Here is a 14,003-nt window from a genome sequence, read left to right as displayed (position 1 = left end):
TTCACCATAAACTAGCCGGTAAGGGTGCACAACTAAAACTACATTTTTTCCTCTTTATGATCTTTTAACGATTTAGGAGTGAAGCCGGTTCTTGAACTCAGGTGAGAGTGTGGGCGTCCCGCTCTGCTGGTACTTGGCAAGGTGGGGTTTACCTGGCCTACTTGGGGACTTTGCAAGGGGCTCTTGTTCCCTTTTTTTCTTTCATCGCCCAGCTTTGGGCAGTGTTACAAAATGCGACATATATTAGCATAGACATGTACCAGAGAATACCAGGTCAACTTACTGATTTCCCTCTAGAATCTAGCCTGTTTCTGGCTTTGTAAGAGTTAGTAAGAATTCAAGACCAATTATCCTGTACCATACTGGGCTTCTCATAGCGCTTTGGGATTACAACTTGTTGAAATAAAACCAACCATAAAAGTTTGAGAACTTTAATAACAAGAAATAAGGAACTAAGCTCCATACAAAGCAGGTGAAATCGCAGATCTAGAGAGTGTACAGAGATCCTTTACTGCACGTATAAGTTCTGTCAAGCACCTTAACTACTGGGAACGCTTGGAAGCACTTGACTTGTACTCGTTGGAACGCAGGAGGGAGAGATATATCATAATCTACACTTGGAAAATCTTGGAAGGAATGGTCCCAAATCTGCACACAGAAATCACCCCCTACGAAAGTAAAAGACTGGGCAGGCGATGCAAAATGCCGCCAATAAAAAGTAGGGGCGCCATTGGTACACTAAGAGAAAACACCATAAGTGTCCGGGGCCCAAAACTGTTCAACAGCCTCCCATCAAGCATTAGGGGAATTGCCAATAAACCCCTGGCTGCCTTCAAGAGAGAGCTGGACAGATACCTAAAGTCAGTGCCGGATCAGCCGGGCTGTGGCTCGTACGTTGGACTGCGTGCGGCCAGCAGTAACAGCCTAGTTGATCAGGCCCTGATCCATCGGGAGGCCTGGTCATGGACCGGGCCGCGGGGGCGTTGATCCCCGGAATAACCTCCAGGTAACCTCCAGGTAACATCGCTTGGTACATAGCTTCTGTATTTATAATTATTTTATATTCTGTACATTAAATACATGATACTGTACAGAGAAACACTCAAAGAAACAGTACTATATGGTATGTTAGTGGATTGAAATTTGCTGCACTTTAAAGTACAAGAGTACTATATGTGTGGTGTGTTCAGCAAGACACGATTTAGAATGTGACTGCCAAAACAAGTCCCTAGATAAACTAACTTCTGACCCATAGAGAGGTAATATAGCAGCACATGAATAGTAAGATGATCTGTTATCTTGATCTTCCATCAATCTTGGAAAGACTAATGGAAGATCAGAAGGAGTTTGATTACGTCGACTCCAGGATGAGGGACTGATTACCTCAAACTCTCTCTGATATTCACAATTCTTCTTTGTATAGGACCGATGAAGCCACTGCGTGGCGAAACGTTTCCTCAATAAAGATACCAAAGTGTTGCACATGTGTCTAATTTATCAACTTGTCGGTTCAGAGAACTGACAAGTTGATAAATTCGGTAGTTGACATTTCGGTAGTTAACTTTTGGCAAGATGACTTTTGGTTGTTGCTCAAGCTCATCAAAGTCTCTAATTTTGTTTTAAAAATCCTGAAGTGAACTGTACAAACATGCACAAGTACTCAGTAACAGTTCTGATTTCTGAATGACTTTGCTGACCTTGTGAAAATGACCTAGCACACGGGTCCAAAAATGCAGCATAATCACAAATTCCAGTTTTTCCATTTTCTGCAAAAGATTGTTAACTTGAAGCCTGGTATCACCTCATTAACATCAGAGTACAAATGACTGAGGGTCTCAGTCGACTTATCTATCTCACTGCTTTCCTGCAAGGACAAAATCAATACAGAAATCAATGCTAGTGTCGAGTAATTGGCTTAAAACAGTATTATTCTGAAATGGGGGGGAAAGAACATTACTGAAGGGTTGTTTAGAGATTACTGTGTGTTATGACAGCATGTGTAAAAAAGGCCTATGATATTGTCAAAAATATTGTACACAGGAAGCCTCCCAGATTCTGAGGTCCTAGGCTTCAGTCCGCTAAGCCTATAGCTATTTTCACCTTGGCTATTAATGAAAATAACATAAGCAGTATATTAGACGAAAGTGGAAATATATATAAAATGATTATTGCGACATTTTTCTGCGGATTCTGCAGTCAGTATCTCTTCTAGTGGGGAAACAAGTGTAGTCAAAGATAAGATAAAACCAATATTGCAAACTAGAAATACCACAGGAAATAGCAAACAAGAGGACTCCACTAGCAATAGTGAGGATATATTACCAAAAACAACTGGTGGGAGCTCCATTGTTGGTGCTAGGGAGGATAGGAATAAGACAGGGAAACATGCACCAACAGGAAATACAGTCACAGAAACCCAAGGCAAACGGAAACCAAGCCTGTGCACATACTATGCACTTGGTATCTGTAGACATGGGAAATCTGGAAAAACAGACGGGACGTGCAACTATGACCACCCTAGAAAATGCCGTGCCCATATGACAACAGGAAAATGCAAACTCCCTTCCTGTAAGCTTTTTCACCCTGAAATGTGTATCTCTTCAGTACAGGAAAGACTGTGCTATAACTTAAATTGCCAGGCACACCATCTAAAGGGGACAAAAAGATACAAAACATCCAGGCCATGGGAAAACCTGAGTAGCCACAGCCACTCAAGAGAGGTTTTTTAGTGCCAGGAAGGAAAAAAAAACTGGCAGGAAATGGCAGAAATCGTACACCAAATCCAGTCATTCCTGGAGTGGATGGCCTCCACTCCAAACCAACAGATACAGATACTAATGCCGGAAAAAAAATCCCCCCCCCCAGTACCAACAAAACCACCAGTCCGATGACATTCTTCTTTGCAAATATACAGGGTCTAAAGCCAGCAACAAACAACAAAATACCTTTCATCCGTGGACTGCTTGCAGAGGCAAAGGAAATGTTCGCGGCTTTCACTGAGACCCACGTAAAGGATCACTTGGACAACGAAATATGGATCCCAGGTTACAACCTATACAGATGTGACAGAGTGAACAGGCAAAAGGGGGGGGGGGGTTGGCCTGTACATTGCAGAGTCACTTGTTTGCACAGAACTGCTTAATGCCTCAAATGATGTAGTGGAAGTTTTAGCAGTAAAGGTGGTAGTCTACAAGCCTCCGGATGCAACATCCCAGCAATTCCAGGAACAGCTGTTAAAAATTGACCACTGTCTGGAAAATCTTCCAGCTCCTGCACCCAACATCTTGCTCCTGAGGGATTTCAACTTAAGGCACCTAAAATGGAGGACTATAGCAAATAATATTGTTGCAGTAATAACACCAGGAGGCAGCTCTGATGAAAACTCACACTCACACGAGCTTTTAAATATCTGCACAAAATTCAAATTAAACCAGTAAATAATAGAGCCTACTAGACTGGAGAATACACTAGACCTCATCTTCACTAACAATGATGATCTGATAAGAAATGTCACCATATCAAAAACAATATACTAAGATCACAACATAATTGAGGTTCAGACATGTATGCGTGGGGCCCCAGACCGACATAATGAGATTAGTCATGAGGGAGCATTCACCAAATTCAACTTCAATAACAAAAACATAAAGTGGGACCAAGTAAACCAAGTCCTAACCGATATAAGCTGGAAAGATATACTAAGCAACACAGACCCCAACTTATGCCTAGAACAGATTAACTTGGTGGCACTCGATGTATGCACAAGGCTTATTCCTCTAAGAAAAAGGAGGAGTAGATGTAAAATAGAAAGAGACAGGCGCTCCCTTTACAGGCGACGGAAAAGAATAACAGAGCGGCTAAAGAGGTCAATATATCTGAAATGCGTAGGGAGACACTGATCAGAGAAATAGCAAGCATCGAACTTAAGCTAAAGGAATCTTATAGGAGTCAGGAATCGCGGGAAGAACTAAAAGCCATAAATGAAATCGAAAGAAACCCAAAGTATTTCTTCTCCTATGCCAAATCAAAGTCGAGAACAACGTCCAGTATTGGGCCCCTACATAAACAAGATGGGTCCTACACAGATGACAGCAAGGAAATGAGTGAGCTACTTAAGTCCCAATGTGACTCAGTTTTTAGCAAGCTGCTAACCAGACTGAGAGTCGAAGATCAAAATGAATTTTTTATGAGAGAGCCACAAAATTTGGTTAACACAAGCCTATCCGATGTTATCCTGACGCCAAATGACTTCGAACAGGCGATAAATGACATGCCCATGCACTCTGCCCCAGGCCCAGACTCATGGAACTCCGTGTTCATCAAGAACTGCAAGAAGCCCCTATCACGAGCCTTTTCCATCCTATGGAGAGGGAGCATGGACACGGGGGTCGTCCCACAGTTACTAAAAACAACAGACATAGCCCCACTCCACAAAGGGGGCAGTAAAGCAACAGCAAAGAACTACAGACCGATAGCACTAACATCCCATATCATAAAAATCTTTGAAAGGGTCCTAAGAAGCAAGATCACCACCCATCTAGAAACCCATCAGTTACACAACCCAGGGCAACATGGGTTTAGAACAGGTCGCTCCTGTCTGTCTCAACTATTGGATCACTACGACAAGGTCCTAGATGCACTAGAAGACAAAAAGACTGCAGATGTAATATATACAGACTTTGCAAAAGCCTTCGACAAGTGTGACCATGGCGTAATAGCGCACAAAATGCGTGCTAAAGGAATAACAGGAAAAGTCGGTCGATGGATCTATAATTTCCTCACTAATAGAACACAGATAGTAGTCGTCAACAGAGTAAAGTCCGAGGCAGCTACGGTGAAAAGCTCTCTTCCACAAGGCACAGTACTCGCTCCCATCTTGTTCCTCATCCTCATATCTGACATAGACAAGGATGTCAGCCACAGCACCATGTCTTCCTTTGCAGATGACACCAGAATCTGCATGACAGTGTCTTCCATTGCAGACACTGCAAGGCTCCAGGCGGACATCAACCAAATCTTTCAGTGGGCTGCAGAAAACAATATGAAGTTCAACGATGAGAAATTTCAATTACTCAGATATGGTAAACACGAGGAAATTAAATCTTCATCAGAGTACAAAACAAATTCTGGCCACAAAATAGAGCGAAACACCAACGTCAAAGACCTGGGAGTGATCATGTCGGAGCATCTCACCTTCAAGGACCATAACATTGTATCAATCGCATCTGCTAGAAAAATGACAGGATGGATAATGAGAACCTTCAAAACTAGGGAGGCCAAGCCCATGATGACACTCTTCAGGTCACTTGTTTTATCTAGGCTGGAATATTGCTGTACACTAACAGCACCTTTCAAGGCAGGTGAAATTGCTGACCTAGAAAATGTACATAGAACCTTCACGGCGCGCATAACGGAGATAAAACACCTCAATTACTGGGAGCGCTTGAGGTTCCTAAACCTGTATTCCCTGGAACGCAGGCGGGAGAGATACATGATTATATACACCTGGAAAATCCTAGAGGGACTAGTACCGAACTTGCACACGAAAATCACTCACTACGAAAGCAAAAGACTTGGCAGACGATGCACCATCCCCCCAATGAAAAGCAGGGGTGTCACTAGCACGTTAAGAGACCATACAATAAGTGTCAGGGGCCCGAGACTGTTCAACTGCCTCCCAGCATACATAAGGGGGATTACCAACAGACCCTTGGCAGTCTTCAAGCTGGCACTGGACAAGCACCTAAAGTCGGTTCCTGACCAGCCGGGCTGTGGCTCGTACGTTGGTTTGCGTGCAGCCAGCAGCAACAGCCTGGTTGATCAGGCTCTGATCCACCAGGAGGCCTGGTCACAGACCGGGCCGCGGGGGCGTTGACCCCCGGAACTCTCTCCAGGTAAACTCTCCTTAGATTGCTTAGCGCTTCTTTTTGATTATAATAATAATAATAATTCTCCTTAGATTGGAAAGCAGCATTAGATACGGCATAAGAAGTCAGTGGCCCTTACAAACCCATGAAGATGAAGATTCACTAAGAGGTGTCCAATTCAGTTCTTCAGAGGTTTGGTAAGCTAGGGTAGAGTAAGAAGGATGGAATGTGGATGATGGGTGGGTGGTTGATGAGGAGAGGGGGTATTAAAGATATCACACCCCGTGACCTGGTGGCTAAAGCTCTCGCTTCACACGGCGAACGTCCGGGTTCGATTCCCGGCGAGGGTAGAAAAATTGGGCGTGTTTCTTTACACTGGTTGTCTATGTTCACCTATCAGTAGAATAGGTACCTGGGTGTTAGTCGACTGGTGTGGGTCGCATCCTGGGACAAAACTGACCTAATTTGCCCGAAATGCTCTGCATAACAAGCGACTTTCTATATAGTAGTATGTCACTGATGTCAGCTATGGTCTGTATACCTTGTACATGTACTTGTAGAAATAAAGATATTATTATTATTATTATATCTCGAAGTTTCTTCCCTGGACACCGAAAAGTAGGTTTCAATACGGCTTAAGCTGTCAGTTGCCCTATAAACCCCCAATAACGAGACGATTGAGAGATGCGTTGATGTACGTGTGCTGAATTTGCTTTAATCTCTGTTTTAGTAATTAAATTATGTTTGACTGGTGGTGAATATCTCCTCAAGGGAGGTTCCCTGATGCTGGTGAGGGGCTCTTGATGTCGGGAATTGTATCTGTGCCCCGGTTCCCTGAATTTGAGCCTGAATACCTTCCATCACCCCTACACGCGCTGTGTAATTCTACGGGTTTAGCGCTCCCCATAATTATAATATAATGTGGTGGTGGTGGTGGATATGTTACATGCAGCTTTAATGATCCTCGTGCAGTCGATAGGTTTTAAACCCAATAAACTAAACAACCAGTTCTTATTCATTAGTTGTGTGCAGGACCCCAATGGAAATAAGTCACTGACTTTTTTGGGTTATCCCAGGTTCTCTACACATATGCTGCTATGTATGATAATTTATGTAACTGTATTTGTGTATACCTGAATAAACTTACTTACTTATTAGTTCAACTCTGCAGCGGGGAGCCATTATGTTAGTAACGGGCTCTTGATCCAAAGAATTGGAGCTACCTTCTCCTCTCGGATCAAATCTGACTGTCTTTGATTCCCCAGGTGTATGATCCTTACAGGTTTAGTAATAATTATAATAACTGATGGGAGAAAGGTGGGCTAGAGAGAGGTAAGGTAAGATAAGAAGATTTCATTCGGATTTTTAACCGAGGAGGGTTAGCCACCCAGGATAACCCAAGCAAGACAGTGCATCTCATTTCCATTGGGGGCCTCAATCTTGTCCCCAGGATGCAACCCACACCGGTCAACTAACATTTATTAGGTGAATGGGACAACAGGTGTAAGGACACATGCTCAGTGTTTCTACCCTTGCCGGGAATCGAACCACGGACATTCAGCGTGTGAAGGGAGAGCTTTGTATACCAGGCCATGGACCTTCTATGGGGTAGATTTAAAAATGCTTGTATGCAGCAGAGGTTTGTGGATATAGGAGGACAGGTGCAGGAGGGAAGAGGAGCAATTGGTGGAATGATGAGGTAAAGAGTGGTAAAAGAGAAAGTTTGCATTTGAGAGGTTTTTAACAAAGCAGAAGTGATATAAGGAGGGAGGAGTATACAAAGATTACAAGATAGGTTCAAAAAAAGTGATGAGAAAGTGTTAAAGAAGAGCAAATGAGAGAGAGAGGGTGAGATTTTGTAAAACAAGAAATTTTGCTAAGAATAAGAAAAAGTTTTGGAGAAATTAATAAGTTGAGAAAGCATAGGGAAGAAATGGATTTAACAGTTAAAAACAAAAGAAGGGAGTTATTAGATTAGGAGATGGAGGTATTGGGAAGATGGAAGGAATATGTTGAGGAGCTGTTAATTGTTGATAAAGAGATGAAGGCAGGGATTTCATGCATTGGGCAGGGAGGTATAACATCTTTCAGGAGTGAGGAGTGTCTTCCAGTGTCATCAAGTTGATTTTCCTTAACCTCTCTTTGTAGGACATACCCCTTAGCTCCAGGAGTAGTCTTGCTGCAAACCTTTGCACTTTCTCTAGTTTCCTTACGTGCTTGGCTAGGTGTGGGTTCCAAACTGGTGCTGCATACTCCGATATGGGCCTAACATACACAGTGTACAGTGTACAGGTGTGTGTGTGTGTAAATATAAATATACATGTATATAGCATTATGTAATTAGGTGTTCTTCAACAGGTGCTGACATGATTATATCAACAAGAATGGACAAAGCAAAGGTTTTAGAAGAATGAGGAGAAAACTATAGTACCAGTACAGTACTGATAATATACAACACAGCTGCAGCCATCATGTGTAGTCAGACATTCAGAAGATACCTCTTATGGTGTGCAAATGAACATATTGAATTCAGAATACCAGTAAGCACAAGAAATTTTCTTTGTTTGGAGTACATATCAGTCATTGTAAAATATGGCATGAGACACTTAGGATTTAAATAATGGAAAATATTTATACATCCTATCCTCACTTAGCGACGTATACTTGTTTACCAGTGACTCAGACTTATGATGGGCTCTCTCACCAGTATGTATACTTAAATAATGTATATTTCAGCTGATTTCCTCTATTCTGTTTATTAAAATATACAGTACACTACTGTAAAAACATTTAAAAATATACTAAAAATGTTACAAATGGTGCAAAGGTGACATTAAAACAATATCAAAGATGGCTGACACAAACCCGCTACCATTAAAGTATTCTCCTTGCTTAGCAACGAATTCGTTTACTAACGTGGTTTTAGGAATGGAACCCCGTCGTTCAGTGAGGAGAGGCTGTATATAGTTAAGATTTAGATAGAGAAATATACAGTACAATACAGTATATACTTTGTTTAATAGCCCGAAAAATGTCTTGTGTTTACTGTTCATTATTTAATCACATCTCAAATAGAATAGTGGCAGTCATTTATACCATTACTTATACGTATTGGTTTTTAAATTATACTATTATATTTAGAAAAAGTGCTAAACCCATATGGGGCCAGTTTTTAAAGCCAGGAAAATTAGTTTACATTTTACTGAACTTCTTGATCACAGGACTGACATTAATTTTTAATTTCTATTATAGGAACTCATGTCCATTGCACAGATGTTCAACATTCCTATTAAGTGGATTGATAAACCAAAGGAAGATGTGAGTTAAAATTACTGTATAATAATTTAATTTGTCTGTTTGCAATCATAAATAAATGAATATCCCGACTGCACTGAATTTTGTAATTTAGCTAGCATTAAAAGTGAATAAAAATACGTACAGCATTTATAATATATTTTATTGATCTCAATACAGTACTTTGCTCATATTTTAACTGTGAAAATATTAGTGATATGAGAGGCGAATAAAATGCCGGGGGCAAGGGGCTAGGAACCCCTTCTGTATAAATTATGTTCTGAATGTAAAAGGTAAAACTTCTGCTTTTTCTTTTGGGTCACCTTGCCTTGGCGGGAGATGGCCGGTGCATTAAAAAAAATATTTGTGATATGAGTGCTTAAGCCATAACACAAGTAATCTCTTTTTTAATAGTCTCTTGTTCTAATGTAATAGCCTGAACATTATTTTTTTTCTTTTCAGCCATATGTGATTTTGGAAATGCAGTCTGAAGACGATGCTCGAAAATTAATGTCACGCAGCATGCTTGTGCGATCTTGTTATGAGCTATGGTGAGGTTTTGAAGCAATTTTAGCCATTACAGTGGACCCCCGGTTTATGATATTATTTCATTCCAGAAGTATGTTCAGGTGCCAGTACTGACCGAATTTGTTCCCATAAGGAATATTGTGAATTAGATTAGTCCATTTCAGACCCCCAAACATACATATACAAACGCACTTACGTAAATACACTTACATAATTGGTCGCATTGAGAGCTGATCGTAAACCGGGGGTCCACTGTACTAGTATTAAACTGCTTTGGAAAATCTTGAATTTTCCTAAATTCAGCATGTGTAAATTTGAATAATACAATAATTGTGTAATAAAGTGTGATGCTGATTTGACCCTTTCGAGAAATTTCGAGTGAGGGGGATGGTAGAACAGCCACTGAGTGATGTAGTGGGGAGGGCACCATAATGAATTTAATGTGTGAACACTGGACTGAATTGTGAAATGTAATCAGGCATTCTCAAAGGTCATTTGGTGTATATTGGCCTTAATCCATAATTTAGAAACTGCTGACACATTCCTGCTGAAGAATTGGGATAAATAGTGTGGAAAACCCTTACATTTCGGCAACAAGAACAGAAAAAGGGGAGACACCATTTTGATCTCTAAAAAAATCTTCAGGTTGGTAAACAGCAACCATCCATTGAGGTACTACCAGTTGTCATACGAGTGCAGCACAGGCCTTCTTTCTGTCTCATTAACACCAAAGATGGCTGATGAATCTTAAAAGCTTGTATTTACATTTAGTATACAGTGGACCCCCGGTTAACGAACTTTTTTCATTCCAGTAGTATGTTCAGGTGCCAGTACTGACTGAATTTTTTCCCATAAGGAATATTGTGAAGTAGATTAGTCAATTTCAGACCCCCAAACATACACGTACAAACGCACTTACATAAATACACTTACATAATTGGTCGCATTTGGAGGTGATCGTTATGCGGGGGTCCACTGTATACTTACCTTTACTTTGCTGTATGTTTTTTAACCCTATGATTGTTTTGGTCGTATATATACGTCTTATGAGCCAGTGTTTCGGACGTATATATACTCAATAATCCTAGCGGCTTCAAATCAAGCAGGAGAAAGCTGGTAGGCCCACATGTGAGAGAATGGGTCTGTGTGGTCAGTGTGCACTACATAAAAAGAATCCTGCAACTCGCAGTGCATAATGAGAAAAAAAAAACTGACCGTTTCTTTGGATTAAAATGCCAACTTTGAGGTGTATTTTCATATAATATTTATCGTTGTATTCTCATTTTCATGGTCTTGCATGATAAAATGGAAAACATATTATAGAAATAGAGATGATTTTGATTAGTTTCATGATGAAAACGACCTTGAAATTGAGCTCAAAGTAGCAGAAATGTTCGATTTTTACCAATGTTCAGGAGTAAGCAAATCACACCACACGTCCAATACACGTCAACTGGGGAGTCTGATATTCTTTCACTAGTGCACTGATATTATTTATACCATTTTTACAATAATGTAGTATGCATAACAGTAAATTTTGTATTTTTTGTATGAATAAAAAATAAAAATAGAAAGCAATAGTAATATAAGAGGGGCCTAGAGATGTGACTAATGAACAGAGGATATTTTATTTTAGTGCCAAGAATGTCCACTTTGTTTATTCTGGACCCTATTTTGAAATTGGCGTCTTTTTTAATTTGTGTGAAATTGGCCAAATTGCCAATTTCTGACCACTTTATTGGGTAGTTCAGATCGGTAAATGGGAGGTTTCTTGTACTCAACTGATAGAAAAAATGGAGTTCTAAAGAAATAGTTATGAGCTTGGTCAACTGGAACAAAGGAATTGGCCAAAAGCAGGGCTCAAAGTTGGCGAAATTGCCGATGATTATATGTTGCCGAGACCGCTAATTTCGCGGGAGCGTAATTCCATGAGTTTTCGACCAAATTTTGTACTTTTGGTGTCATTATCATCGGGAAAAGATTCTCTATCATTTCATAACAAAAAATAATTATTTTTTTTTTTCAAAAATTTTGCACCATAGAATGACAGTTTCAGAAAGGGGCTCGCAACAGTCAAAGGGTTTATAGTTCTTATCCACACAATATTTCCTTTACAAATCATTGCCCCAGCAATCTGGTCTAAGACTAGGTCGCCAAACTGTTAATAGGTGCAACAGATAAACTCCTACTTACCAACTACAGTAAAGTACTTGTATATATTGATCTATTCTTAAACATAACACATCACTGCATCCAACTACAGTTACAGTACAGTGTTACTTTTTTTTCTTTTACAATTTTGAGACCTAAAATTTTTTTGCCAATTTGGGATTGTCACTATTCAGAACTTTTCAAAGAATTTATATTTTTACATGCTTTGCCTGTACAAGCTTAGATGCCATACATAAAACTTATACCAAAATTCCTCCTCTTTATATTAACTGTAGTTTTCTATACTGCCACATTCCATGGCCTCTTTCTAGGATGATATGGTACACAATAGGCATGTACTTCTGGAAATAGTAGCAGCAGCATCTCATATTGGGATTAACTCTATTTTCTTAGACATTTGGCTATCTGCCATGGCAGGGTTATCCTGCCTTGGCCTTATTATTATTATTGTTATTATTATTTTTATTATTATTATTAATTATTATTACTTTATGTTCTGTTGGGATGTGAGCAAGGTAATGTGAAAAAATTCAGGGAAATTGGTTCACTGAACTTTAGTCTTGGAAGTGGGATGTACAGTACCTTCATTCTGGCAAGAGTGAATGAGTGATGGTGAAAGTGTTTCCTCCTATTCAGGTCACCTTACCTCAGTGGGAAATGGCTGATATGTTAAAAAATAATAGTAGCACAGTGTAACATACAGTGTTTCACACTGAAAGTTAAGTTTAAAAAATTAAGTATTTTGGCTAATGACTTTATGCAGTTGACTAAATTTTGCAGGGGTCAAGGAGACACCGAGGCAGAACTTCACTCAAATATCAAGTCTCTTCCAGAGAATTTAACCAAGCCACATCTAGTTCACGAGAAGACCTTTATGGTTCGGGTGGAATCATTCAATAAGACACTCAGACTTTCAGAGAAGCTAAAGAAAATTGAGGTAGGACTTTATAGTACTCTTAACAGATTTTGCTTAGATTTCTTTTCACAAAATTGGAATCCCATTTAATGAGCCATTGCACTCGTATAACCTCAACACAGTTATACATGTATATGTATAAGCTCAACATAGTCATATACAAAGAGTATGTGCTTAACAATTTGCAAACAGGCAAAATTATTTACAAACATTATCTCTCAGTCCACGGCAGGATTCAAACCTACACACTCTGCATCAAAGTATGTAGTACCTTCTCCACTTGGATAGATCCCAGATGGGAATCTGGGATCTTTCTTTCCTGACAGAACTTCACCAGGGTGTTACTCAGTCCCTGGTAGATATCTTGGGTCTTCCAGATGGATCTACTTGCCACACAGGAGACTTTCACTATTCCTTTCTTCCTTTCAGATCCATTGGCTCAAGCAGCAAATGTTATCCTTAGATCAGACAATGTTCCACTCCCCATAACTCTTCCCTTCAGTTCCATTCCTGACAGAGTTATGCATATATTGCATCCTCATCACACCATGGAGATTTCTTCAACCTTGGTTCCACTAATTATGGGACTTGGTGAGGGAGGTTCTACAGCTGTCATACGTGACTTTTATTGAGAAACTGCATAGGTGCCCTACAGAGATCACCTGATTTGTTACTTCATCACAAAAAGCTCAGTCACCCTCACAAAGGGATGAGGCTTTTTTCTCAGTAACAAGTGAGTTCACAAGTCATACCTTATACATCATGGATTTGTCAAGAAATTCCACGTTCTGTTTAGTTTCATTCTTACATGAATGTCATTTCTTGTTTGTCCTTGCTATGGTTTAAAAATTCTACAGTGAGTCTCTTCATTAGTCTGCCTTTAGGTCTTTGCACCATCTCCAAACTCATCTTCACCTGGGTAAAACAGTTTACAATGCCTGTAATGTACAGTAACTGCTTACACCACCACCTTCCTCACTCAGAGTGATGACCCATAACACTAGAGACATGTCTTGGGCCTAGCACTTGCAGTTTGCATTCTCTTGGACCTCATCATGGACATACCTGTGATTGATTTGAGGATTTTCTATCCTCACAGCTTGGCCTGAGACCAGGCTTCCTTGTTTATTGCCTCTTGAACCAGGCTGTTCATATCAGTGCTGCTGGCCCACAAAACCATCATAGCCTGGGCATAAAGCTTAAGTATATTGACCACCCACCATTAG

The 14,003-nt window shown here is 40.2% G+C and overlaps 1 protein-coding gene across 3 annotated transcripts in view; it reads left to right on the top strand.

Moving 5' to 3' along the window:
* Positions 1 to 14,003, top strand: part of LOC128704127 (tRNA (guanine(10)-N2)-methyltransferase homolog) — a 35,862-nt gene continuing 21,859 nt past the window's right edge. Inside the window, exons 1-5 of one of the 3 annotated variants that reach the window (XM_053799177.2) lie at positions 1 to 18; positions 8,226 to 8,407; positions 9,120 to 9,185; positions 9,624 to 9,712; positions 12,642 to 12,798. In XM_053799177.2, coding sequence (XP_053655152.1) covers positions 8,339 to 8,407; positions 9,120 to 9,185; positions 9,624 to 9,712; positions 12,642 to 12,798 — 381 coding nt within the window. In that variant the 5' untranslated portion in view covers positions 1 to 18; positions 8,226 to 8,338. Of the gene's footprint in view, positions 19 to 6,506; positions 6,562 to 8,225; positions 8,408 to 9,119; positions 9,186 to 9,623; positions 9,713 to 12,641; positions 12,799 to 14,003 lie in introns of those variants that run through there. The other 2 variants (XM_053799179.1, XM_053799178.2) reach the window with 2 other exon arrangements.

This window comes from Cherax quadricarinatus, chromosome 66, assembly GCF_038502225.1.
Source record: "Cherax quadricarinatus isolate ZL_2023a chromosome 66, ASM3850222v1, whole genome shotgun sequence".
Classification (NCBI taxonomy): Eukaryota; Metazoa; Arthropoda; class Malacostraca; order Decapoda; family Parastacidae; genus Cherax; species Cherax quadricarinatus.
This window is presented reverse-complemented; position numbering and strand designations above follow the sequence as displayed.